The sequence below is a fragment of the Trichomycterus rosablanca genome, chromosome 15 (genome assembly GCF_030014385.1).
Source record: "Trichomycterus rosablanca isolate fTriRos1 chromosome 15, fTriRos1.hap1, whole genome shotgun sequence".
In the NCBI taxonomy this organism is placed as follows: Eukaryota; Metazoa; Chordata; class Actinopteri; order Siluriformes; family Trichomycteridae; genus Trichomycterus; species Trichomycterus rosablanca.
The window spans coordinates 18,522,347-18,545,599 of record NC_086002.1 but is presented as its reverse complement, the minus strand read 5'-3'; the positions used below and the strand labels follow the sequence as shown (position 1 = coordinate 18,545,599).

Here is a 23,253-nt window from a genome sequence, read left to right as displayed (position 1 = left end):
TATCTAGATAATGTGTATGACATATTCAGATATAATATTTAAAAAGAGGAAAATTCTCTTAACTTGATAAGATGGGTGGCTCTTAAAAGAACCGTTGGTTTGCCAGAGCGACTAAGGCGCTTTACTTGGAGCTGGTGTACTTGGTGACGGCCTTGGTACCCTCGGACACGGCGTGCTTGGCCAGCTCACCGGGAAGCAGCAGGCGCACGGCGGTCTGGATCTCCCTGGAGGTAATGGTGGAGCGCTTGTTGTAGTGAGCCAGACGAGAGGACTCACCAGCGATACGCTCGAAAATGTCGTTGACGAAGGAGTTCATGATGCCCATAGCCTTGGAGGAGATCCCGGTATCAGGGTGGACCTGTTTCAGGACCTTGTACACGTAGATAGCGTAGCTCTCCTTCCTGGACTTTCTGCGCTTCTTGCCTCCTTTGCCGGCGGTCTTGGGGACGGTTTTCTTGGAGCCCTTCTTGGGCGCGGCCTTAGGGTTTTTAAATAAACTTTATTGTACAAATTTATATCACATTACAAATATCATTTACATCATACACGTACAGTAATATTACATTAATTGATACATTTCATGTAATAATACAAATATTTACATTTTCTTTTAGAATTAATTAAACTCGATCACTATTTGTCTAAAGTCCATTAAAAAGGTCCCATGGAATTGTCATGCGTTTAGATTTCATTTTACATTTTTTCATGCATTTTAATTTGGCCATACATTGTTTAACTACATCTTCACAATCAATATACACATTTTCAGTTGTCATTTTACATCGAGTTTTCCATATTTGATTCACCACTACAGCATAGCTGGTTCAGGCATGATGCTGCTGTTTCCTCTAGAACAAACTGCAATTGAACGTAGACGCTCTACACGCCCGCTTTATTAACCCTGCATGCTGAGTAAGCCAAGTTGGAACACGTAACTCTGATTGGTCCAAAGTCCTGGGTTTCTATTGGACAGACAACATACCGTTCCACGCCCCCTTCTGCCCCATTCACTAGAATCTGTTCTTTGTTGTCTGTTCCCACTTAATCTGAGGTCGATACATGTTTTAAAACCGAATATAAAAGAATCAATAGCAATATTTTATTAAATGTTATAGATAGATAAGATTAGATAAACAGATATATCTTATTATTTTTTGTATTTTAAGCGAAGCATTTGGGCACAATGTTTTACTGTATTTTACACAAAGATCGTGTTAATGATTGTAGTGTAACCTACAGTATGGCTGTACATTGCTAGTATGTAAACACGCCGTATGAAGATCTGATAGTAAACGTAATACTAAAACTACTAATGATAACGCCAAGCTTTTAGGGCTACATCAGTGAATTGATTAAAAAAAATGCATCAGTGAATGTGTTATTTTTACTTGTAATGCTTTCAAGCTTTTAGGGGCTAAAAGAGTGATTTGCAAATCTACACATCAGTGAACGTACTACTACTACTACTAATAATAATAATAATAAAGCAGGACTTTCTCTTTTGTAGAAAATATGGGTGGCCCTTAAAAGAGCCGTTGTGTTAGCGTGGAGGTCTGAACGTTTAACCCCCGAATCCGTACAGGGTGCGTCCCTGGCGTTTCAGAGCGTACACCACGTCCATTGCGGTGACGGTCTTTCTCTTGGCGTGCTCGGTGTAGGTGACGGCATCACGGATGACGTTCTCAAGGAAAACCTTGAGCACACCGCGGGTCTCCTCGTAGATCAAGCCGGAAATACGCTTCACACCGCCACGGCGAGCCAAACGGCGGATGGCGGGTTTAGTAATACCCTGGATGTTATCACGGAGAACTTTGCGGTGACGCTTAGCGCCTCCTTTTCCAAGACCTTTGCCGCCCTTTCTTTTTTTTATTTAATATTTTATTTAAACTTCATCAGAGTACATGGAAATTACATTACATTATCAAGACAATCATTTACAATTTTAAAATCTTCCACAATTCAGAGTCCTTAAATAAAACATTCATTGTTCTTATTTTTTTCAGTTCAGTTCTTATATTTTTATAAACATTCTCTGCTGAAACAAATTGTTGGTCAATAGTCATTCTGCATCTTGTTTTCCATAATTTAGACTTCACAATACACAGTACTAACCACAAGAAGTCATGTTTATCTTTAGGCATGATTTCATCAAAAATACCGAAAGAGACGGACTTCATATGAATTTTAATCTCAAGACCTAAATTTTCCATTTTGCTCCATACTTCTTGGGAACGAGAACACTCTAGAAGAAAATGTTCTAAAGTTTCCTCTGTCTGGCATTTTGGCATAGGGCACATGTTTGTCTTCACAAAACAACTCCACTTCACTACAGATCTCACTGGAAGTCTCCTCACTGCTACCAACCATGTAATATCCCTTAACTTCTCAGATATTTTTTTACATAAGATATTATTTACACATTCTTTCTTTTCTTCCTCTCTAAGGCCTCTAAAATCCACTATATTACAATATTTCAAATCTACTATTAGCTTGTAAATCTTTTTATTAGAATCCTTAATCCAATCTATATTCAAAACATTAAATTTATTTATAAAATCACCATAAATTAATTTATAATAAGGAACTAAAGCTCTAGAGCGGCCTTTTTTCTGTTTCCAATTTGTGATGTTTCCAATCCAATCAGCTTGTCTGTAAATGCCATTTGCAATAATTTTACATACAAAAATTTTTGTTTTAATGGAAAGATCAATTGCTCCTAGACCACCCATTTTTTTCTGTTTATATAAAAGTTCACGCTTAGTTACTTCACGTGTTGAATTCCAAATAAAATTACAACATAATTTATTCATATTTTTAAGCCATTTATCTGTGGGAGGGAAAATACAGGATAAAAATATTATTTTTGATAAGATAAAGGTCTTAACCATATTTATTCTTGTTTTATAACTTAAATTACAATTTTTCCATTTACTAAATTCTTCTTTAATAATTTGTTCTTTTTCTTTCCAGTTATAATCTACACAGCCATTGTTATCAAAATATATACCTAGGACTTTAAGATGTTGAGTCTCAGATACATCAATTGGAAATTTTTTATTAATGTCTCCAATCCACTCACATTCTGATTTTAAAACATTCAGGGTGGCTCCTGACACTTTCTCATATAAGGAGAAATGTTCATAATTAATGTCTAAATCTTTTCTTGTTTTAATGAACACAGTAATATCATCAGCATATGCAGAAATTATAAATTGGTTGTCACCTAATCTAACTCCTTGTAGTCGTTTATCATTTCGAATTTTAGTAATTAATGGACTTAAGCCAAGAACATATAGGGCAGCACTGAGGGGACAACCTTGTTTAACACCTCTCATGACTTGAAAACATTCTGTCAAATTACCATTAACATTAATCTGCACATTAGATTTTATATACATACACTTAATCATGTCAATGAAATCATCAGAAAAATTATACATTTTCAAAACTTCCCATAAATATTCTCTTGATACAAAATCAAAGGCTTTCTTCTGGTCCAAAGTGACCATATAAAAACTTTCACCACTCTCAAACATCAATTCCCTCGAAATATTTAAATTATCCCACATTAGTCTTCCTTTGATAGCACAGGTTTGTTCTTTAATTATTATTGAATTTAATACATCTTCTAACCTATTCATTATTATTTTGGCGAAAATTTTGTAATCGATGTTCATTAAGGTTAAGTGTCTCCAATTATTAATATCATTTACATCTCCCTTCTTATACAATAAAGATAAAACACCATCATAAAAAGTGTCATGCATATAACCTCTTTTTACACCTAAATTAAACACCCGTGTTAATAAATTTGAAAAAACAAGAATATCAAAGTGATAAAATTCAGATGGCAAACCATCTTTACCAGGAGATTTTTTAAGATTCAGTTGTTTAATAGCAGACACCACTTCACATTCTTTAATACTTTCGCCTAAAGTCATAGTTTGTATTATGTTTAAAGTCTAAGAAGGATTTTAAAGATTTTTTATCAATTTCAATTTCCTTATACATATCTTCACACAAATCTTTAATAGTATTCATTATCTCTTTAGCATCTGTAACTACTGTACCATTTTTATCTTTGATAGAACTAATGTAAGCCTTTTGTCTTTTTTGGGAGTATAAATGAGTCACTTGAGATGAATTTAAAGTTTCATCAGAATTATATCCTATTTGAATTTGCAATTTTGTCAAGGACTCATTATTTAAGGTATCTATTTCTTTTCTTAAATCTGATAATTCATTATCTTCGTAGTCCGTTAAAAAACGTTTTTGTTTTAAATTAATATATTTTTTCATAATATAGTTATACCTTTTATTTTTTTTGCCGCCCTTTCCTCTGCCAGACATGTTTACTGCTCTCGTCGAGATGAAGCGAGTCAATGCAGGACGAGCGTTCACAGCGAGCTTGTTATTTCCCTCTACCGGACCTAGTTGAAGACAATGAGGCGGAGTTAAGCAGCGACCGCCCACTGTGACCGAGGCTGCTCGGAGTAGATCTCATGTAAAGCGCATAACTTAATACCTCCACTGTTTTTACCCCACAGTAAATCAGTCCACAATCGATGTGATGTATTCCACATGACATATTTTTCTGTAATTAATGTTTAATTTTAAAAATGTTTTTTCTAAACATGTTGTGCCAAAAGAAAGAAAGACAAACAAGGAAACAACCATAAACCTTATGCAACCCTAAGCCCTATTACAATGTACTATAATCGCCATGTTTGGCGCATTTTTTAATATTGTACAATTAGGTGGTACAGAGAGCCATTAGAGACATGACAATGTAGCCAAAAAAAACATATTAGGAATACGGAAAGACGGTGTGGGAGAATACAGCAGTGTATGATCAAATATTCTATGAGTTCAAATCAGTACAGTTGTAGTGAATATTGAATTTGAAACAAACACATAGCTTTAGAAACATTTCAGTGCTTGTGAAAGTAGCATTAGAGACACGTTATGATAAAACACCTTCAGTGGTGTAGGGTAAATAGAACATGAGGGTAAAATTGTGTTGTAATGTGTAATATATAAATGGACAACGCTTGTGTTTGTTGCTAGCTTTTGCAGAGAGAGAGAGAGAAGTCATTAAGTTCCAAAAGTTATAGAAATAAGATTTTGTGTATTGTTAATGTGAAAACCTACACTTTTTATGTCCACCTGTTTTCGTGAAAGTAAATTAAATAGTGAAATTATGTTGATGTTTTTATTCTGCCTCCTAATTTCATTGTCTGACAGTAAAAATAGGATTATTATTATTACATGTTGGGGATATCTTAATTAGGGTTAGAACTAGCTTGGGGTTATCCTAATTAGGGTTAAAAACCTGTTGGGGTTATAGTTTAGGTTAGAAATTACTTGGGGTTATTGTAGTTTGGGTTAGAAGGAGGTTGGGCTTAAATTGAGCTCAACAGATCATCTGTGCTGCTTTGGAACACGAGGCGCACCTGGAGCTGACGAACCACACCTGGGTCCTCATGCCTTCAGATCAGGTAGCAGCACAATGAGTGCCAGCCGGAGAACCTGCAAACGGCGACAAAGACCCGTCAGATATGGGAGTCGCCGCTGCGGGACTCAGAGGGCAAAGGTTAGGGTCACACGCGCACACGCGCACAGTGGCGGCTCAAACACATGAATTACCAAATTAGAAAAGGCATCATTGTGAATACGTTTCTTTTATTACCATTATTACAATAACCAGTCTTATGGTTAACATTCAATATTCTGCTCATTCCTTATGCCTTCATCCAGCGTGTTTACATTCTACCAATGTACAGCCATACTGTAGATTACACTACAATCAGTTAATACGATCTCTGTGTAAAATACAGACTGTGTACACCGTGCAACACCAACGCCACTAAATTCTCCTAACAATTTTTATATTACATAAAAATATACATACATAAAAGAAAACACACACATACACACATAAACACAGATTTAGTCCGTGTTTTCACATTTTGGCCACGAGATGGGAGCCACGATCCACTAATCGTATATTGGTTCTCCATAACATTATAATTACAGTTACTACTACTACTACCATCACCATTAATACTATTATTACAACAACTATAATAGAAATAAAAATCATTATTATGAGTAATTATGATTATTTACACTTAATATTTTACAGTATGTCTGTTCTAAAATGCCTGTAATTACCCTGTGTTGAGTACCTAGAATAGTATTTTATTATTGATATATTATTCTGAATAATAATTACTGATTATTAATCCTTTTTTTTGCATTAGTAGTGTAATATTTTAACCACCGCTGCAATTTACCGCTCCTTCTTCTTTACCGTCATGTTTGTGTTGTTACTCTACTACTCATAACTACTATATTACTCTTACTAACTCAATGCTCTATAGAACCCCATAAACATACACCACTATAAACATTATTAATCATGTGTTATAAGACACCACCTGCCAATCTTTAATCAGCTGTACTTATGTAACCTTGCTTATAATTGTTGTTTGTTTGTTTGTTTATTAGGATTTTAACGTCATGTTTTACACTTTTGGTTACATTCATGACAGGAACGATAGCCATTCATTACACAAGGTTTATCAGTTCACATTGTTGGACAATTTAGTATCTTCAATTCACCTCACTTGCATGTAAACCCACGGGGAGAACATGCAAACTCCACACAGAAAGGACCCGGACCGCCCCACCTGGGGTTCGAACCCAGGACCTTCTTGCTGTGAGGCGACAGTGCTACCCACTAAGCCACCGTGCCGCCCTTATAATTGTTGTAAGAACATGTAAAGTACATCTCTACACACACATAAACCAGGTTTTCCTAATATTTATAACTGATGAATATTACTAAATTACTAACTCGGAACACGCACACACAATGGAATAATAAATAAATAAAGTTATGAAAAGTGCCCATTTCAGTGGAAGCATGTACAGGGGTTGGACAATGAAACTGAAACACCTGTCATTTTAGTGTGGGAGGTTTCATGGCTAAATTGGACCAGTCTGGTGGCCAATCTTCATTAATTGCACATTGCACCAGTAAGAGCAGAGTGTGAAGGTTCAATTAGCAGGGTAAGAGCACAGTTTTGCTCAAAATATTGCAATGCACACAACATTATGGGTGACATACCAGAGTTCAAAAGAGGACAAATTGTTGGTGCACGTCTTGCTGGCGCATCTGTGACCAAGACAGCAAGTCTTTGTGATGTATCAAGAGCCACGGTATCCAGGGTAATGTCAGCATACCACCAAGAAGGACAAACCACATCCAACAGGATTAACTGTGGACGCAAGAGGAAGCTGTCTGAAAGGGATGTTCGGGTGCTAACCCGGATTGTATCCAAAAAACATAACATAACATGCCCAAATCACGGCAGAATTAAATGTGCACCTCAACTCTCCTGTTTCCACCAGAACTGTCCGTCGGGAGCTCCACAGGGTCAATATACACGGCCGGGCTGCTATAGCCAAACCTTTGGTCACTCGTGCCAATGCCAAACGTCGGTTTCAATGGTGCAAGGAGCGCAAATCTTGGGCTGTGGACAATGTGAAACATGTATTGTTCTCTGATGAGTCCACCTTTACTGTTTTCCCCACATCCGGGAGAGTTACGGTGTGGAGAAGCCCCAAAGAAGCGTACCACCCAGACTGTTGCATGCCCAGAGTGAAGCATGGGGGTGGATCAGTGATGGTTTGGGCTGCCATATCATGGCATTCCCTTGGCCCAATACTTGTGCTTGATGGGTGCGTCACTGCCAAGGACTACCGAACCATTCTGGAGGACCATGTGCATCCAATGGTTCAAACATTGTATCCTGAAGGCGGTGCCGTGTATCAGGATGACAATGCACCAATACACACAGCAAGACTGGTGAAAGATTGGTTTGATGAACATGAAAGTGAAGTTGAACATCTCCCATGGCCTGCACAGTCACCAGATCTAAATATTATTGAGCCACTTTGGGGTGTTTTGGAGAAGCGAGTCAGGAAACGTTTTCCTCCACCAGCATCACGTAGTGACCTGGCCACTATCCTGCAAGAAGAATGGCTTAAAATCCCTCTGACCACTGTGCAGGACTTGTATATGTCATTTCCAAGACGAATTGACGCTGTATTGGCCGCAAAAGGAGGCCCTACTCCATACTAATAAATTATTGTGGTCTAAAACCAGGTGTTTCAGTTTCATTGTCCAACCCCTGTAAGTGGCTCTTAAAAGAGCCTTTGGGGATAACTGGATGGAGTGGGTTCGTTTAAGCACGCGCTCCGCGAATACGGCGGGCCAGCTGGATGTCCTTAGGCATGATGGTCACCCTCTTGGCATGGATGGCGCACAGGTTAGTGTCCTCGAACAGGCCGACCAGGTAAGCCTCACTGGCCTCCTGCAGAGCCATGACGGCAGAACTCTGGAAGCGCAGATCGGTCTTAAAGTCCTGAGCGATCTCTCTAACCAGGCGCTGGAAGGGCAGCTTGCGGATGAAAAATAGAAGTAGACATTACAAAAGTGCGGTCCTTTTTGAGTACATGCACAAAAGATACTGTTTATTGTTCAGAAGACCTAGGAAGACCTATATCATGTGATGAAACTCTTATTGCCATTAAACAACTAAATAAAGGTAAATCTCCCGGCACAGATGGCATACCCACCGAATTCTATCAGTTATTTAAACAAGATGTGGGGGAATTATTGGCATCCGCTTTTAATGATGGAATAAATAACTGCAAAATGCATGAATCTTTTTATCAAAGTGTAATTAACTTAATTTTTAAAAAAGGAGATTCACATGATTTTGATAATTGGCGACAAATTACAATAATGAACGTAGATTATAAAATATTTGCTAAGATTTTAATGAATAGAATAAATGAACATTTAGACAATTTGATAGAATTGGAACAGACATGTGCAATAAAAGGCAGATATATGTGGGACAACTTGAATTCTTTAAGAGAGATAATGACAAATAAAAACATTAACGATTATTTTATTATTGCTCTTGACCAAAAGAAGGCTTTTGATTTAATATCTAGAGAATATCTTTGGTTGGTGTTGGAACACTATGGGTTTCCTCCTGAATTTATACATATGGTTAAGCTATTATATAAAACATCTGTGACACAAGTAAAAGTAAACAGTGTTTTGACAGATTCCTTCTTAGTGGAACGGGGAGTTAAACAAGGCTGCCCCTTAAGTGCAGCCCTTTATGTACTAGCTATTAGCCCTCTTCTAAATAAAATCAAGCATGACCCAAGAATACAAGGTATAAAACTTTCTAAGAACAACATAATTAAAATCTCAGCTTATGCTGATGATATAACAGTCTTTATTAAAAACCAATTTGAATACAATATATTAAAAGACTATTTTAATGAATATGAAATAATAGCAGGTGCAAAACTTAACCAAATGAAAACAGAAGGTATTTGGATAGGAGGAAATACACAACCCTATCTAGAAGTTAATATAAAAGAAGAAATAAAAGTACTGGGTATATATGTATCTAAAGACAGAGCACGTGAACTAAACTGGGAAAAGAAAGAAGAGTCAGTGAAACATGAACTGGACAAATTCAAAGGCTCTAACTATAAAACTCGCATAAATATTATTAAAACCTTTATTTTATCTAAATTATTATTTCTTGCTACTGTTTTTCCACCAGATGAAAAATGTATTAATCGCCTGAACAAATTGTGTATTAAATTTATATGGAATACAAATAGGGAGGTAACAAAACGAACCCTTTTGTTTAAACCAAAGTTACAAGGAGGGTTAGGAGCAATCGACTTAGGCATTAAATTAAAAATTGCATTTTGTAAAAACATAGCACAAGCAATGGAAAGGAAGGCTAAGTGGATACTAAAGGAATCTGAATGGTTGAAACAAAAAGGAAAGAAAAGAAAAGATGTATTTTATTATAAACTTATTTATGGTGATTTCACATTTAAGCATACAAACTTAAATATTGACTGGATTAACTTATCAAATAAAGAAATTTATAAATTAATTAATACATTTTATCATGGAGAAACCTTACAGTATAGACAGACAGATTTAAATGAAAGTAAGATAATAATAAAGAACATACTCTCTAAAAATATTTCTGAAAATATAAGACACAATGTGGCTAATAATAAATTATAGATTACCTGTTAGAACAATTGTGAAATGGAGTTGTTATGTCACCACCACTAAATGTCCTATACATGGTTGTCTGGAAGAAGAAACAATTGAACATCTTTTGTTGAACTGTACAAGAACCACCAACATTTGGAATAAAGTAAAAACATTAAATTTGGATTTTGATATAAATATGAGAACAATAATGTATGGTATTTTTGATAATGTACATACAAATATTGAAGAATTTTACTGGCTAATTATTTGTGTGGTGAATACAAAGATTTGGAAAACAAGATGCAAAATAATTATAGACCAAATTAATATAAGTGCTGACATTGTTTGTAAACAGATTGTTTGTCACTTAAGACGGTTGCGAACTGAAGATCTTAAAGCTAAGAAAAAATTTCCATGGTCGATACTTAAGTTGTAAAAATTTGTATGTAATAGATTTTATGTTTTGTATGTGTTATTGCTGTGTTCTTTATCTGGTTCGGATTGTAATGTAATGATAATAACTTTGTTCTGAAAATCATGTCTTAATAAAGATCATATTTAAAAAGGATGAGCAGCTCAGTGGACTTCTGATAACGGCGGATTTCACGCAGAGCCACGGTACCTGGCCTGTAACGGTGAGGTTTCTTCACACCGCCAGTAGCCGGGGCGCTCTTGCGGGCAGCCTTAGTGGCGAGCTGCTTCCTCGGCGCCTTACCACCGGTGGATTTACGAGCGGTCTGCTTGGTTCTTGCCATCGCGTCTGGAACTCTGCACTTCACCAACTGTAGGACAGAATGTGTCAGCCCGCCCAGCACGGTCTATTTAAGCACCAGAGCCGCTCTGCGCTCATTGGGCGTCTTGATGACGCTCTTTTCTCATTGGACGAACGTGCTTACGTCAAATGTCGCTGACTGGTCGGCGTTCTGCCACTGCCTCGTTTCAAAATACATAATATTTACTCTACGCTGTTGGCGGGATTTATAATGCTTTCCTTTGTTTCTTTGTGCTTTTAAAACACAGCCTACAATCGCATTTAAAGTATATACATTTAAAAAATATATAATATTGATTATTTCGTTCATTTTGCTTATTATTAGTTATTGTTAGCATTATTATTATTTTTGTTCCATGTGTATTACACAAACACGTTTGTTGCACCACTTTTAATTGTCTGTATTGTTGGTTTTGCTTCTTCAAGTGATATAAAACTTCACTTATGTATACATATAATGTATGTATATAGATACATATGTAAAGATAGAGAAAAAATAAATCGTACATATTGATTTGTTAATTTTACCATGACATAAATCATGTGTTTTATGCCATGTGAGTCTATGAAACGATATTACATTTATTTACACACTATCTGGGGAAATTGCACTTTTTCTGTGGAAATGGGTGGCTCTTAAAAGAGCCTTTTGGTTAGAACACGAGAGCGACTTTACTTGGTCTTGGCTGCTTTCTCGGTCTTCTTGGGTAACAGAACAGCCTGGATGTTAGGCAGCACACCGCCCTGAGCGATGGTTACACCTCCAAGCAGTCTGTTCAACTCCTCGTCGTTACGCACGGCCAACTGCAGATGACGAGGGATGATACGAGACTTCTTGTTATCTCTGGCGGCGTTACCAGCCAACTCGAGGATCTCAGCGGTCAGATACTCCAGCACGGCAGCCAAGTAGACAGGAGCACCAGCTCCCACACGCTCGGCGTAATTTCCCTTACGTAGCAATCTGTGAACACGGCCCACGGGGAACTGAAGGCCGGCACGGGATGAGCGAGTCTTGGCCTTAGCCCTAGCCTTACCACCGGTCTTTCCGCGTCCACTCATTTTGATGATCAGGTGTGTTCGTCGAACAAAACTGGAATAAACTCAGAGAGAGCTCGAAACGGTATGATATAGGCAAACTGGCCTCTCTCCTATTGGCTAAGAGCGAAGGTACAGCTGAGCCAATCCTAAACGCGCCGTCATGTCCCAAGGGAAACACATACTGCCCCCCCTCTCTTCTCCTCCGTTCTCCCGCCCGTGTAATGTATGATACAGAAAAGCTTCTCTTAAGCAACAATTACATTATATTATGTCACAATAACATTTACACTAATAATTACATTTTGTAAGGTGCTCATATACGTGAGTGCACATACATATACACATTTATACGGACAGTTTTATGGGGATGTGTGACAAAAGCATTATTACACATAAAACAGGACCAGTCATACTTAGTTTTTTGAACTCCTCGCTTATTACACTCTCCATAAAATATGTATGAATGGATGTATGAGTAGTTGTAGGTTTGCATGCATGCTTATATGTATGTATGTGTTTAGGAAACGCGACTCTTTAAGGGAGAATATAGGTGGCTCTTAAAAGAGCCGTTTTAAGGAAACAAAAATAATAAAACATAAACATGTTTACTTCTTCTTGGGGGCAGCTTTTTTAACCTTGGCCGCTTTGGGCTTAGCGGTCTTGGGTTTGGCTGCCTTGGCTTTTTTAGGACTCTTGGCTGCCTTCTTGGGGGTCGCCGGCTTCTTAGCCTTCTTGGTGGCTTTCTTAGCTGCAGCAGCGGGTTTCTTGGCCTTCTTAGGGGACTTCTTAGCGGCGGGCTTCTTGGCTGTTACCTTCTTGGGTTTCTTTGCGGCCTTTTTCACTTTAGGAGCGGCGGCTTTTTTGGCCGCGGGCTTCTTCTCCTCGGTCTGCTTCTTGTTGAGCTTGAAAGAGCCTGAGGCGCCGGTGCCCTTGGTCTGCACCAGGGTGCCCTTGGTCACCAGGCTTTTGACGGCGAGTTTGACGCGGGAATTGTTCTTCTCCACGTCGTATCCACCTGCAGACAGAGCTTTCTTCAGGGCGGCCAGGGACACGCCGCTCCTCTCCTTGGAAGCGGAAACAGCTTTGACGATCAGCTCGCCGACGCTGGGACCCGCTTTCTTGGGTTTGGCCGCGGTCTTCTTTTTAGGAGCCTTGGCGGGGGCCGAGCTGGCCGGTGCTGGAGCTTCTTCTACCATCGTTGTTGGAGCTAAAACGGCGCTAAGAAAGAGCGAGTGAAGCGCTGTGCTCTGTTGTACAGAGATTCCTCCCTCTTACGAGAGGGGGCGGGGCTTTATAGCACACATGAGAACTGTGTAGACTCAACTCGACCAGCGCAGCGTCTGTGTGCTTCCGTGACACATGCGCACTTGTGTTTTCTCATGGCAAATAATGATTAAAATACAAGTCCTGATATAAAATGCGAGGTAATAAAGTGCACGTCGGCCGAACATAAGCTCTCTCGTTCATGTAAAAGCCCGCAAAGGGAACCTAACGATGCTCTGTTTCCTTGTGTTTTGCTAAAACAGCACACCGCTCCTGATGCGTAAAGCGACGCAGCGCACATTTCACATCTTATTACACGGAAAAATATGCTGAGGAAACCCGATCTTCTTGTAGACACAGGCTGAAAAGTGCAAACAAAGCCTTAGTGTTTTCCACATGTATTTATAAGCGGATGTGAGCTTCCTTTTCTACTAGAAAAATAGGCTGTTTAGTGCGAAGTAAAACACAGCTACCAAGCAGGACTAGGTCGAGTCCAGGGTGCTTAACTGTCATGTAGCTGAAAGAACAAATGGAAGAAAAAATAAATAATAAACATAACAATTTAGAATAATGATGATGATAATAAGAATAATATTTAATGTTAACCATAATACTGGTAATAGTACTAATGGCAAAAAAAACAACCGTATTCACAATGATGCTTTTTCTAATTTGGAAATTCATGAGTTTCAGCCACAACAATAAGTCATAAGCGACTTCTAAAGCAAAATCCACAAACACATAAAGAAAAGCTCGACTTCAAGAAACTCCTGTGGCCTGACCGAAGCCCCACTGCACAGCTGAGGAATTCAGGTTTTCCGTAATATCGATCAAGGCCCTCCTGAAATCAACATCAGTTTGAAGCCATACAAAAGCCTTTTTGACAGAATGGGTCCAAATTCCGACAGATACAGTTTCAAGTCTTATGAGAAGCGTGTGTGTGTGTGTGAGTGAGTGTGTGTGTGAGTGAGTGTTTGAGTGTGTGTGTGTGTGTGTGTGTGTGTGTGTGTGAGTGTGTGAGTGTGTATGTGTGAGTGTTTGTGTGTGTGTGTTTGTGAGTGAGTGTGTGTGTGTGAGTGAGTGTGTGTGAGTTAGTGTGAGTGAGTGAGTGTTTGTGTGTGTGTTTGTGTGTGAGAGTGTGTGTGTGAATGTGTGTGTGTGTGTGTGTGTGAGTGAGTGTGTGTGAGTGAGTGTGAGTGTGTGTGTGAGTGAGTGAGTGAGTGTGTGTGAGTGTTTGTGTGTTTGTGTGTGTTTGTGAGTGAGTGTGTGTGTGAGAGTGAGTGTGTGTGTGAGTGAGTGAGTGTGTGTGAGTGAGTGTGTGTGTGAGTGTGTGTGTGAGTGTGTGTGTGAGTGAGTGAGTGTGTGTGAATATAAACGTACACTCAGAACCAAAAAAGCTCAGTACACCCAAAAACAACTAACAATTATTGAACAATCAATCAACACACATCAATTCTGGGACAATTGGAACAAATTAAAACATAGAGAACAGGAAGAATTGGCCATTCAGGATGGGGATATCTGGACAACCCATTTCCAATCACTCTTTAAAAATGTAGAATTAGATTCAAATCCTGAACAAAATCAAATTATTAGTAAGTTAGAGGAACTGGAACGGGCTGTTAAAAACCACCAGAATCCTCTAGACTCTCTCATTACTGAGCAGGAACTTAAAGACAACATTAAAAAACTAAAAACAAAGAAATCATCAGGACCTGACGGGATCCTGAATGAAATGATCAAACACAGCAGCTCCAAATTTCACCTGGCGATGTTAAAAGTCTTTAACCTGGTTCTGAGTGTCGGTTCCTTCCCTGATATCTGGAATCAAGGTCTCATAACACCCATTTACAAAAGTGGAGATAAATTCGACCCTAATAATTACCGGGGCATCTGTGTGAGCAGTAACCTGGGGAAGTTATTCTGTAGTATAATTAACTCACGATTATTACACTTCCTTACCCAACACAACGTCCTGAGTAAAAGTCAGATTGGTTTTCTACCAAATTACCGCACTACCGATCATATTTACACCCTACACACCCTGATCGAAAAATATGTAGTTCAAAATAACTCTAAAATATTTGCATGTTTTATTGATTTTAAAAAAGCTTTTGATTCCATTTGGCATGAAGGATTATTCTATAAAATGTTAGAGAGTGGTGTAGGGGGTAAAACATATGATCTTATTAAATCCATGTACACAGAAAACCAGTGTGGAATAAGAATTGGCAGTAAGAGAACACATCTCATCTCTCAGGAGCGTGGAGTGAGACAGGGCTGCTGTTTAAGTCCAACTCTATTTAACATCTATATTAATGAATTGGCCTCCATGTTAGAGCACTCAGCCACGCCCGGTCTCACTCTACACGACTCCGAGATTAAACTCCTGCTGTATGCAGATGATCTGGTCCTGCTGTCCCCCAGCGCTCAGGGTCTCCAGCACAAACTGGACCTGCTGCAGCAATACTGTCAGACCTGGGCCCTGACCGTCAACCTCAAAAAGACCAAAATTATGACCTTCCAGAAAAGAGCCAGATCTCAGGGAACCAAACACACATATAAAATAGGACAGCACGAAATTGAGCACACTAAAGATTATACTTACCTCGGACTGAACATCAGTTCCACAGGAAACTTTAATCCGGCAGTAAATGAACTGAGAGAAAAAGCTCGCAGGGCCTTCTACGCCATAAAACGTCAAACATTCGTGGAAATTCCAGTTCGAATCTGGCTTAAAATTTTTGAATCAATAATTGAACCGATTGCTCTATATGGCAGTGAAGTTTGGGGTTCGCTTACACACCATCAATTCCATAATTGGGACAAACATCCATTAGAGACCCTGCACACAGAGTTCTGTAAAAGCATCCTAAAGGTGCACAGACACACAACGAACAATGCGTGCAGGGCAGAATTAGGCCGATTTCCACTAATTATAAACATACAGAGAAGAGCAATCAACTTCTGGAAACATCTAAATGAGAGCGACCCCCAAACTTATCATTATAAAGCCCTGAAACACCAAGAGCTGAGCAAACATACCAGTCCCCTCATCCAACTGGTCCTGAGTCACTACACCCATACACCACTAACACACACAGACACTCTAATAACACACACAGATACACCACTAACACACACCGACACACTAATAACACACACTAACACAATAAAGACTCAGGAACAAGAGAAATCTGTAAACCCAATTAGAATAAACCCAATTACACAAAAACTCAGAACTAAATATCTGAATTATTGGGAAACTGAAACTAAAACTCAAAGTAAAATGCAGTGTTATTTGGCCCTAAACAGACACTACAGTGCAGCAGATTATCTGAGCGCAGTATCCGACCCTAAATTAAGAAACACCCTGACGAGGTACAGACTGAGCGCACACAACCTGGCCGTGGAGACGGGGCGACACACCCGGTCCTGGCTGCCCCGGGAGGAGAGGTTGTGTCAGCACTGCACTCTCAGTACAGTAGAGACGGAGCTGCACTTCCTCACCCGGTGTACCAAGTACCACCACATCCGCTCCCAATTCTTCCCTAAATTTAATAACATCATCCCCAACTTTACCTCCCTCCCAGACCCCGACAAACTGCCCCACCTACTGGGGGAGCACAGAGAGAGCTGCACACTAGCAGCACTCTATACTCACACCTGTCACCAGGTGAGGGACAGTGGGTGACCATGTCTCATACACACACACACACACACACACACACGCACAAACTGATTGTTTTACTACCTCATTATTGTAAATATTATACTTTTTATCGTTATTATTTTGCACTGTTTTTATTAATATTTTATTCTATTCTATATTTTTTGCACATGTAACTATTCTGTATATTTTTGTTCTTTCTTATTTTTATTGTTATATTTCTCTGTAACTTGCTTTGGCAATACGAATGTCATTATTTGTCATGCCAATAAAGCTTCTTTTGAGTTTGAGTTTGAGTGTGTGAGTGAGTGTGTGTGTGAGTGAGTGTTTGAGTGTGTGTGTGTGTGTGTGAGTGTGTGTGTGTGAGAGTGAGTGTGTGTGTGTGTGTGTGTGTGTGTGTGAGTGAGTGAGTGTGTGTGAGTGAGTGTGTGTGTGTGTGTGTGTGTGAGAGTGAGTGTGTGTGTGTGAGTGTGTGTGTGTGAGTGAGTGAGTGTGTGTGTGTGTGTGAGTGCGTGTGTGTGAGAGTGTGTGTGTGTGTGTGTGTGAGTGTGTGTGTGTGTGTGTTCTGGTCTTTATATATTTGTGAGGACCAACCCCTGACAGAACACCAGCATTGTGAGGTCATTCTTCGTTGTGAGGACATTTTGCCTGGTCCGCACAATGAAAATTCTAGAATAGGCTCCTATGACCCTAATGAGTCACGTGTAGAAGTTTCAGCAAATGTCCTCAGTAAGATAGTAAACTCAGAAATAGTGCTCCCCTATAGCTCGGACACCGGTACTGCAGCTAAAATTTTATTTAATGGCTGACCTGGCAAACTAATTTTCTGATTGGCCAAGACAGGAAAATTTTCTGATTGGCTGTTTCAGTCACATGACACCATGTCTGCTTTTGTACAGGAAGAAAATCCGTTTTAAACTAGTATTCATACTGGAATAAACAGTATATTTGTTTGTGTGTGTTATTATTATTATTATTATTATTAATAATATTATTAATAAAAATTATTAGTATTGTTATTATTATTGTATTTTTATTATTTTTAATTATTATTTTTAATTATTATTGTTATTGTTATTTTTGTTATTATTATTATTATTATTATTATTATTATTAATATTATTAGTCTTTATTGATTTAGTAATGGTGATTCTGCAGTAAATTTGCACAAGAGCTATCAGTCGGTCAGGTGCCACCATGACCCCGACCATAATAAAGTGCTGGTAAAATATAAAAAATAAATGAAATTAATTAAGTTATTAATTTTTGTTTATTTTTATTATTTAGTATTCATATTTTGTTGTATTCTTATCAGGGTCACGTTGGGTCTGGTTTTCTCATAATCACTGGGCATAATACACAAACACACTCCCGACAAGACGCCAATCCATGGCAGTGCCTTGGCCTCCCCCCGGCCCTCAGACACCACCCATGTTGTCTGTATGTAGCCTGACAATGTAATTACAGAGTCAAGTCAAGTCAATTTTATTTATATAGTGCTTTTTACAATAGACATTGTCTCAAAGCAACTTTACAAAATCCAGGACCAACAGATACAAAAACCGCTGTTGAGCAAGCCGAGGGCGACTGTGGCAGGAAAAACTCCCTTAAAATTACTCAGCAGGGCCCTCCATCTTTCTTGGGTGGTCTGGAGGATACTTTAAACAAATAGGATTTACACAAATCATACAAACACAAACGCGCTTAGTTCTGACACCAGTAGCACAGGTTTCCTAGTAACAGACTTCGGGAACAAGCAGGGATTTATGTTAGGAAACACAAGCGCTATTTTAATATAAACAAAATAAAACAGTATAAATCTAGATACTCTATATTAATTACAAGCGCAGGATTAACTTTTAAGTTTGGAGCTTGAACAGTGTAGAACTTATTAATTTAAATGTTTTTAAATAAACATCAACCTCTATTTTTTCTTTTAAAATTATTTTAATTTAATTATAAAGAGGATATGATCTCAGTCTTTTACCGATCCCTAAAGAGTTCTCTCTTCTCCCTGAAGTATTTTTACTAATCATCAAATCATCTGTTTTAAAGAAGAAAAACTCATCATTCTATAAATAAAAGACATTTAAACATGTACATATATGTAAATAACATTATAACAGTAATACTTCCTCTAATTAGTGCCTTAATGTCTCGATAGCAATCTATTACGTGCCTTTTGCCGGACGCTGTGCGTGGGGCCCCCCGTATTTTGGGCCTCAGATCGCCTCTGCTTTCGGTACGCAGGGTCCCCGGCCCGAGGCCGGCAGGGGCCCGCAACCCGTACGGCTCTGCCACCCCAGAATAGTAATTCTGGATTGCAAATGGGATGACATGTATTACTACAGTATATTGCAAGTAGGACTTATGTCGCAACTGGAATGAGATCCTATATCATTACAGTATATTGCAAGTAAGATTCAGAATATATTGCAAATGGGATAAGTCTATTTATGATTATATAAGCAAATTTTGACAAACACACACACACACACACATATATATATATATATATATATTAGGGCTGTCAAACGATTAAAATTTTTAATCGCGATTAATCTCAGAATTTCATATAGTTAATCGCGATTAATCACATTTTTTTTTTTTTTTTTTAAAGAAAACAAGGATTTTTAAGTGAAATGTTACAGTTAAAATGGTGAACACATTTTATGCTAAATGTACTGATGTTAAAAACTGCTGGGACAAGAGAAAACTGTAATTCACTCACATACTAGGCAGAAATACTATCCAGCAGAGACCCCTGACTTCGTATATATGTCAGATTGTAGGTTAGAATTTCTCCAAATATTGTAGATCAGCGGTGCTTTAGGTGGGATAAGGTGTAGTTATTGTAACAGACTTTTCTGTGCTTGTATCGTGACATTTGATGGACGTTTCTACACGAAGTGAGTGTGTTTTGACCCCTTGGGGCTTCCATAGTTCATGGACTAGCATGCTTGGCTAACGCGATGACTCCAGCTGTCCGGTCCCGTAACAGAAAAAGTAATAAAAGTTTTCTGCTCCCGACAACTTGTGAATATACTGTGTATTTATTTATTTATTAAGCGAGTGCATCACTACACGCTTGGTTACATTATGATAACAAACCGCAAATGAAAAACGCTGGTAAGTCTCAACATGAACTACGGATGACTCGCAGGCCAAACAGAATTTGCGTTAACGGCACTATTTTTTTTTAATCGCGTTAAATTGAGATTGCATTAATGCGTTATTATCGCGTTAACTTCGACAGCCCTAATATATATATATATATATATATATATATATATATCAGTGGCGATTTCTGTAAGACTGCAAGGGAAGCTCAGCTTCCCCTAAAATGTCAAAAATTAAATGGTCAAATATGTACAGCTGTGTTAACATTTCATTGACTACAAATGCGTTAGAACACGTTCATCTTGAAGACGAGTTCGTTCAGAATCAGCTACTTATCACAAATCGACTCGATTTTGTTAACTCATACATTCCCGGAGCTTCAATGCATTTACCCGCAGACGCTGAGCGTCTCTTTGCTTCTATGGGGCTGCATGGGCGGGACTTCGAAACTCGCCGGTCATTGGATAAATGCCACGATTTTGTCCCGCCCCCGGACGCTGAGCGTCTCTGGGGGTGAATGAGCTGTGGGCGGGTCTGGACGCTGAGCTTCTGCAAGATGATTGGAGGATCAGTCGAAAGGCTGAATCCCGTTTTGATTGACAGCTGTCGCTGGGAGCTTCAGTACCATCGCAGATTTTGCGAGTGAAGTCGGAAGACAAACTGCAACCCATTTCAGGCCATTTTCTTGAAAACTAACAAAGGGGAGAATTTATACATTTATATATAAATAAATTGACAAATTTTATGATGTAAGCCGACAATGAGCTTCCCCTCTTTGAAAGACCAGCAGCCGCCACTATATTTTTTACCTATGCGATATATTGGAAATGGGAATGTCAGATCTCAGGTATGGAGCGAGGTAGGACTTCCAAATCTGCGTTCCTCTCTAAGTCTCCACCTCCCCAACCTATGGTGCAAGTTTGAAAAAGATCAGAGAAACAAAGAAAAAAATTGGACCAAAAAATCTCTAAGGGTTTTGGTCATATTATACTGGTTTTGGACCAAATAAAAATTAAAATAAACTTATCCCATTTCCAGTATAATAAAGGCATGACAAATATACAGCTTTTGGACAGTGAAAAGTCATCCCATTTGCAATATATTGAATACTTGAGTGGGGTCCCATAAGCAGCATACAGTAGTGAAGGCCCAAATGCTTATTTTCTCCCCGTTTTTTATAAATTTTTTTACTAAATTAACATGTTTATCGGGCACTTTGTTGGACAAATTTGGTACCCATGCACTCGGGACGACTCCTAGATTATGATTCAATCAAGTCCCGGTGTCAGTGTTTGACTGTTTATTCCCGCCAAGCCTATGAGGCCTTTGTTAGCAACCGAATGCTAATGACACTCGTTTTTCATACTTCGCGGTGGTCAACATGCAAGATACACATATCAATAGATTTGTCTCGATGAGTAGATGCTGTTTGACACCAGCAGCTTGAGCTAACGTTTTTATAACGTTTAGCTACTAAATTAACATGTTTATTGGGCACTTAGGTAGACAAATCTGGTATGGTTACACTCGGGAAAACTCGTAGTTTGTAATGCAAACAAGTTTTGTTGTCCTAGAGGTTCTGGAACCTTTAGAAATGGTTCAAAGTCAGGCAAAAGAAACACAGGAAGGCCTTAAAAATGTTCAAGTGGACCTAGGGCTTCCAGATTTTTCACACTGCTTCTAGAGGTGTCCACAGCCCACACATTCGAGTTTTGAGTCGATCGGACCTTTCAAAGCAGTGTTACATAGAGCGTGTAAGAATCTGAATGGGAATAAATTGGGATTTGGACGTGTCCAAACAGGGTAGCAAGGTCCGATGGGTCCGAAATTTTGGCGACATTGTCGACATAGGCTCCAGATAAACATACTCAAATTTGGAAGCGTTCGGGCATTCCGAAGTATTTTTTATTGGGGCAACGATTCGAGCAAAATCCATGCAGACTTGCACCTTGGCCTTATGCCTTTCTCAGTGAAGGAGGAGAAATACTGAAAGGCCTTAAAAATCTTCATGTGGACCTAGAGCTTTCAGATTTTTCAGACTACTTCTAGAGGTGTTGACTGCCCACATAGTTGAGTTTTAAGTCAAACGGCCCAAGTGGTGTCCAAAAAGTTATTATGGGATTTGAATGGGAATATATTGGAATTGGAACGTGTCCAAACAGGCTCTAGAAAGGTCAGACGAGTCCGAAATTTCGGCCACATTGTCATCAGAGGCTCTAGATAAACATACTCAAATTTGAAACCGTTCAGGCATTCCAAAGTATTTTTTATCTGGACAACGATTCGAGCAAAATCCATGCAGACTTGCCATGTTTTCTTAAGGTCAGCTCTTAGAATTTCAAGTACTAAACTTTACTAAAGCCCCTGGGAGAACTGCAAATCCTTTTTAGGTGCTGGGTCAACCACGAAAGGTACTTCAGACAAAGATGACACTCAATGATACCCATTTTCAAAGGCTGCTTCTCAGATTAAAACTGAACACACATATAAAAAGAGTTGTTGCATCCGAAAAGATGTATTTACAAACACACGACAATCTTCTTCTTCTCCTGGGCCTTTGTCCCGCTCGGTTGCGGGGTCAGCTCTTCGGTGGATCATGATCCGCACATTGATTTGGCACAGTTTTTACGCCGGATGCCCTTCCTGGCACGACCCTCCCTATTTTATCCGGGCTTGGGACCGGCACTACAATGCACTGGTTTGTGCATCTAGCGGCTAGGTATCTATAGGACAATTCAGTGTTTCCAATTAGCCTGGTGGCATGTCTTTGGACTGTGGGAGGAAACCGGAGCACCCAGAGGAAACCCACGCGGACACGGGGAGAACATGCAAACTCTGCACAGAAAGGACCCGGACCGCCCCACCTTGGGATTGAACCCAGGACCTTCTTGTTGTGAGGCGACAGTGCTACCCACTAAGCCACCGTGCCGCCCTACAAACACATGACAATAATTAGCCAAAAATGCAACACGGGTCATTCACATGCATATGTCCATGTTTTTCCACTGCCCCTTTTTATATCAGCCATTTCTAGCATGTTCTTTTGTCAAAGCATCTATGTTACACCCAATTCTGATGAGGCCGGACTGACCCATGGGTCCAAGCCCTTTCACATCCTGATGGAAGTACCCTTATTTGACTGACTGAAAAGCTGACCAAGTGAAACTCTTTAGTCATTTTGAGTGACTTGATCACTATTCATCAACTCTTCAGAGCTGTGATCCAAGAGCTTGCCAATGCATCACAGCCACCCGATAGATATCTAGCATGGTAAAT

The 23,253-nt window shown here is 39.1% G+C and overlaps 5 protein-coding genes across 5 annotated transcripts; all 5 read right to left on the bottom strand.

Moving 5' to 3' along the window:
* Window positions 1-68: 68 nt before the first annotated feature.
* LOC134328339 (histone H2B-like) lies at window positions 69-795 on the bottom strand. Its single transcript, XM_063009445.1, has 2 exons — window positions 782-795; window positions 69-497 (listed from the first exon to the last, which is right to left on the bottom strand). The coding sequence occupies exons 1-2, from the start codon at window positions 793-795 to the stop codon at window positions 122-124; spliced, it is 390 nt and encodes a 129-aa protein (XP_062865515.1). The 3' UTR covers window positions 69-121.
* Window positions 796-1,561: 766 nt separating this feature from the next.
* LOC134328255 (histone H4-like) lies at window positions 1,562-1,858 on the bottom strand (the record flags this gene model as incomplete). The annotated part of the gene is made up of 1 exon (XM_063009341.1): window positions 1,562-1,858. A coding segment is annotated over one exon (297 nt), but the record flags the coding sequence as incomplete, so codon positions are not given.
* Window positions 1,859-8,252: 6,394 nt separating this feature from the next.
* Window positions 8,253-10,869, bottom strand: LOC134328248 (histone H3-like). Its single transcript, XM_063009334.1, has 2 exons — window positions 10,686-10,869; window positions 8,253-8,479 (listed from the first exon to the last, which is right to left on the bottom strand). The coding sequence occupies exons 1-2, from the start codon at window positions 10,867-10,869 to the stop codon at window positions 8,253-8,255; spliced, it is 411 nt and encodes a 136-aa protein (XP_062865404.1).
* A 689-nt stretch (window positions 10,870-11,558) lies between these two features.
* On the bottom strand, window positions 11,559-11,971 carry LOC134328250 (histone H2A-like). Its single transcript, XM_063009335.1, has one exon. The coding sequence runs from the start codon at window positions 11,943-11,945 to the stop codon at window positions 11,559-11,561; it is 387 nt and encodes a 128-aa protein (XP_062865405.1). The 5' UTR covers window positions 11,946-11,971.
* A 558-nt stretch (window positions 11,972-12,529) lies between these two features.
* On the bottom strand, window positions 12,530-21,817 carry LOC134328338 (histone H1-like). Its single transcript, XM_063009444.1, has 2 exons — window positions 21,723-21,817; window positions 12,530-13,112 (listed from the first exon to the last, which is right to left on the bottom strand). Exons 1-2 carry the CDS (start codon window positions 21,815-21,817, stop codon window positions 12,530-12,532), a joined length of 678 nt encoding a protein of 225 aa, XP_062865514.1.
* Between the last annotated feature and the right edge of the window lie 1,436 nt (window positions 21,818-23,253).

Bases quoted from the DNA above. Each gene is read 5' to 3' on its own strand.
- LOC134328248 (XM_063009334.1), bottom strand. From the start codon at position 10,869: ATGGCAAGAACCAAGCAGACCGCTCGTAAATCCACCGGTGGTAAGGCG. The intron at 8,480-10,685 runs TCATCCTTTTTA...TACTTCTATTTT, and splicing joins TCAGAAGTCCACTGAGCTGC to TCATCCGCAAGCTGCCCTTC.
- LOC134328250 (XM_063009335.1), bottom strand. From the start codon at position 11,945: ATGAGTGGACGCGGAAAGACCGGTGGTAAGGCTAGGGCTAAGGCCAAG.
- LOC134328338 (XM_063009444.1), bottom strand. From the start codon at position 21,817: ATGTCGCCAAAATTTCGGACCCATCGGACCTTGCTACCCTGTTTGGAC. The intron at 13,113-21,722 runs GTAACACTGCTT...AACGATGGTAGA, and splicing joins CAGATTCTTACACGCTCTAT to AGAAGCTCCAGCACCGGCCA.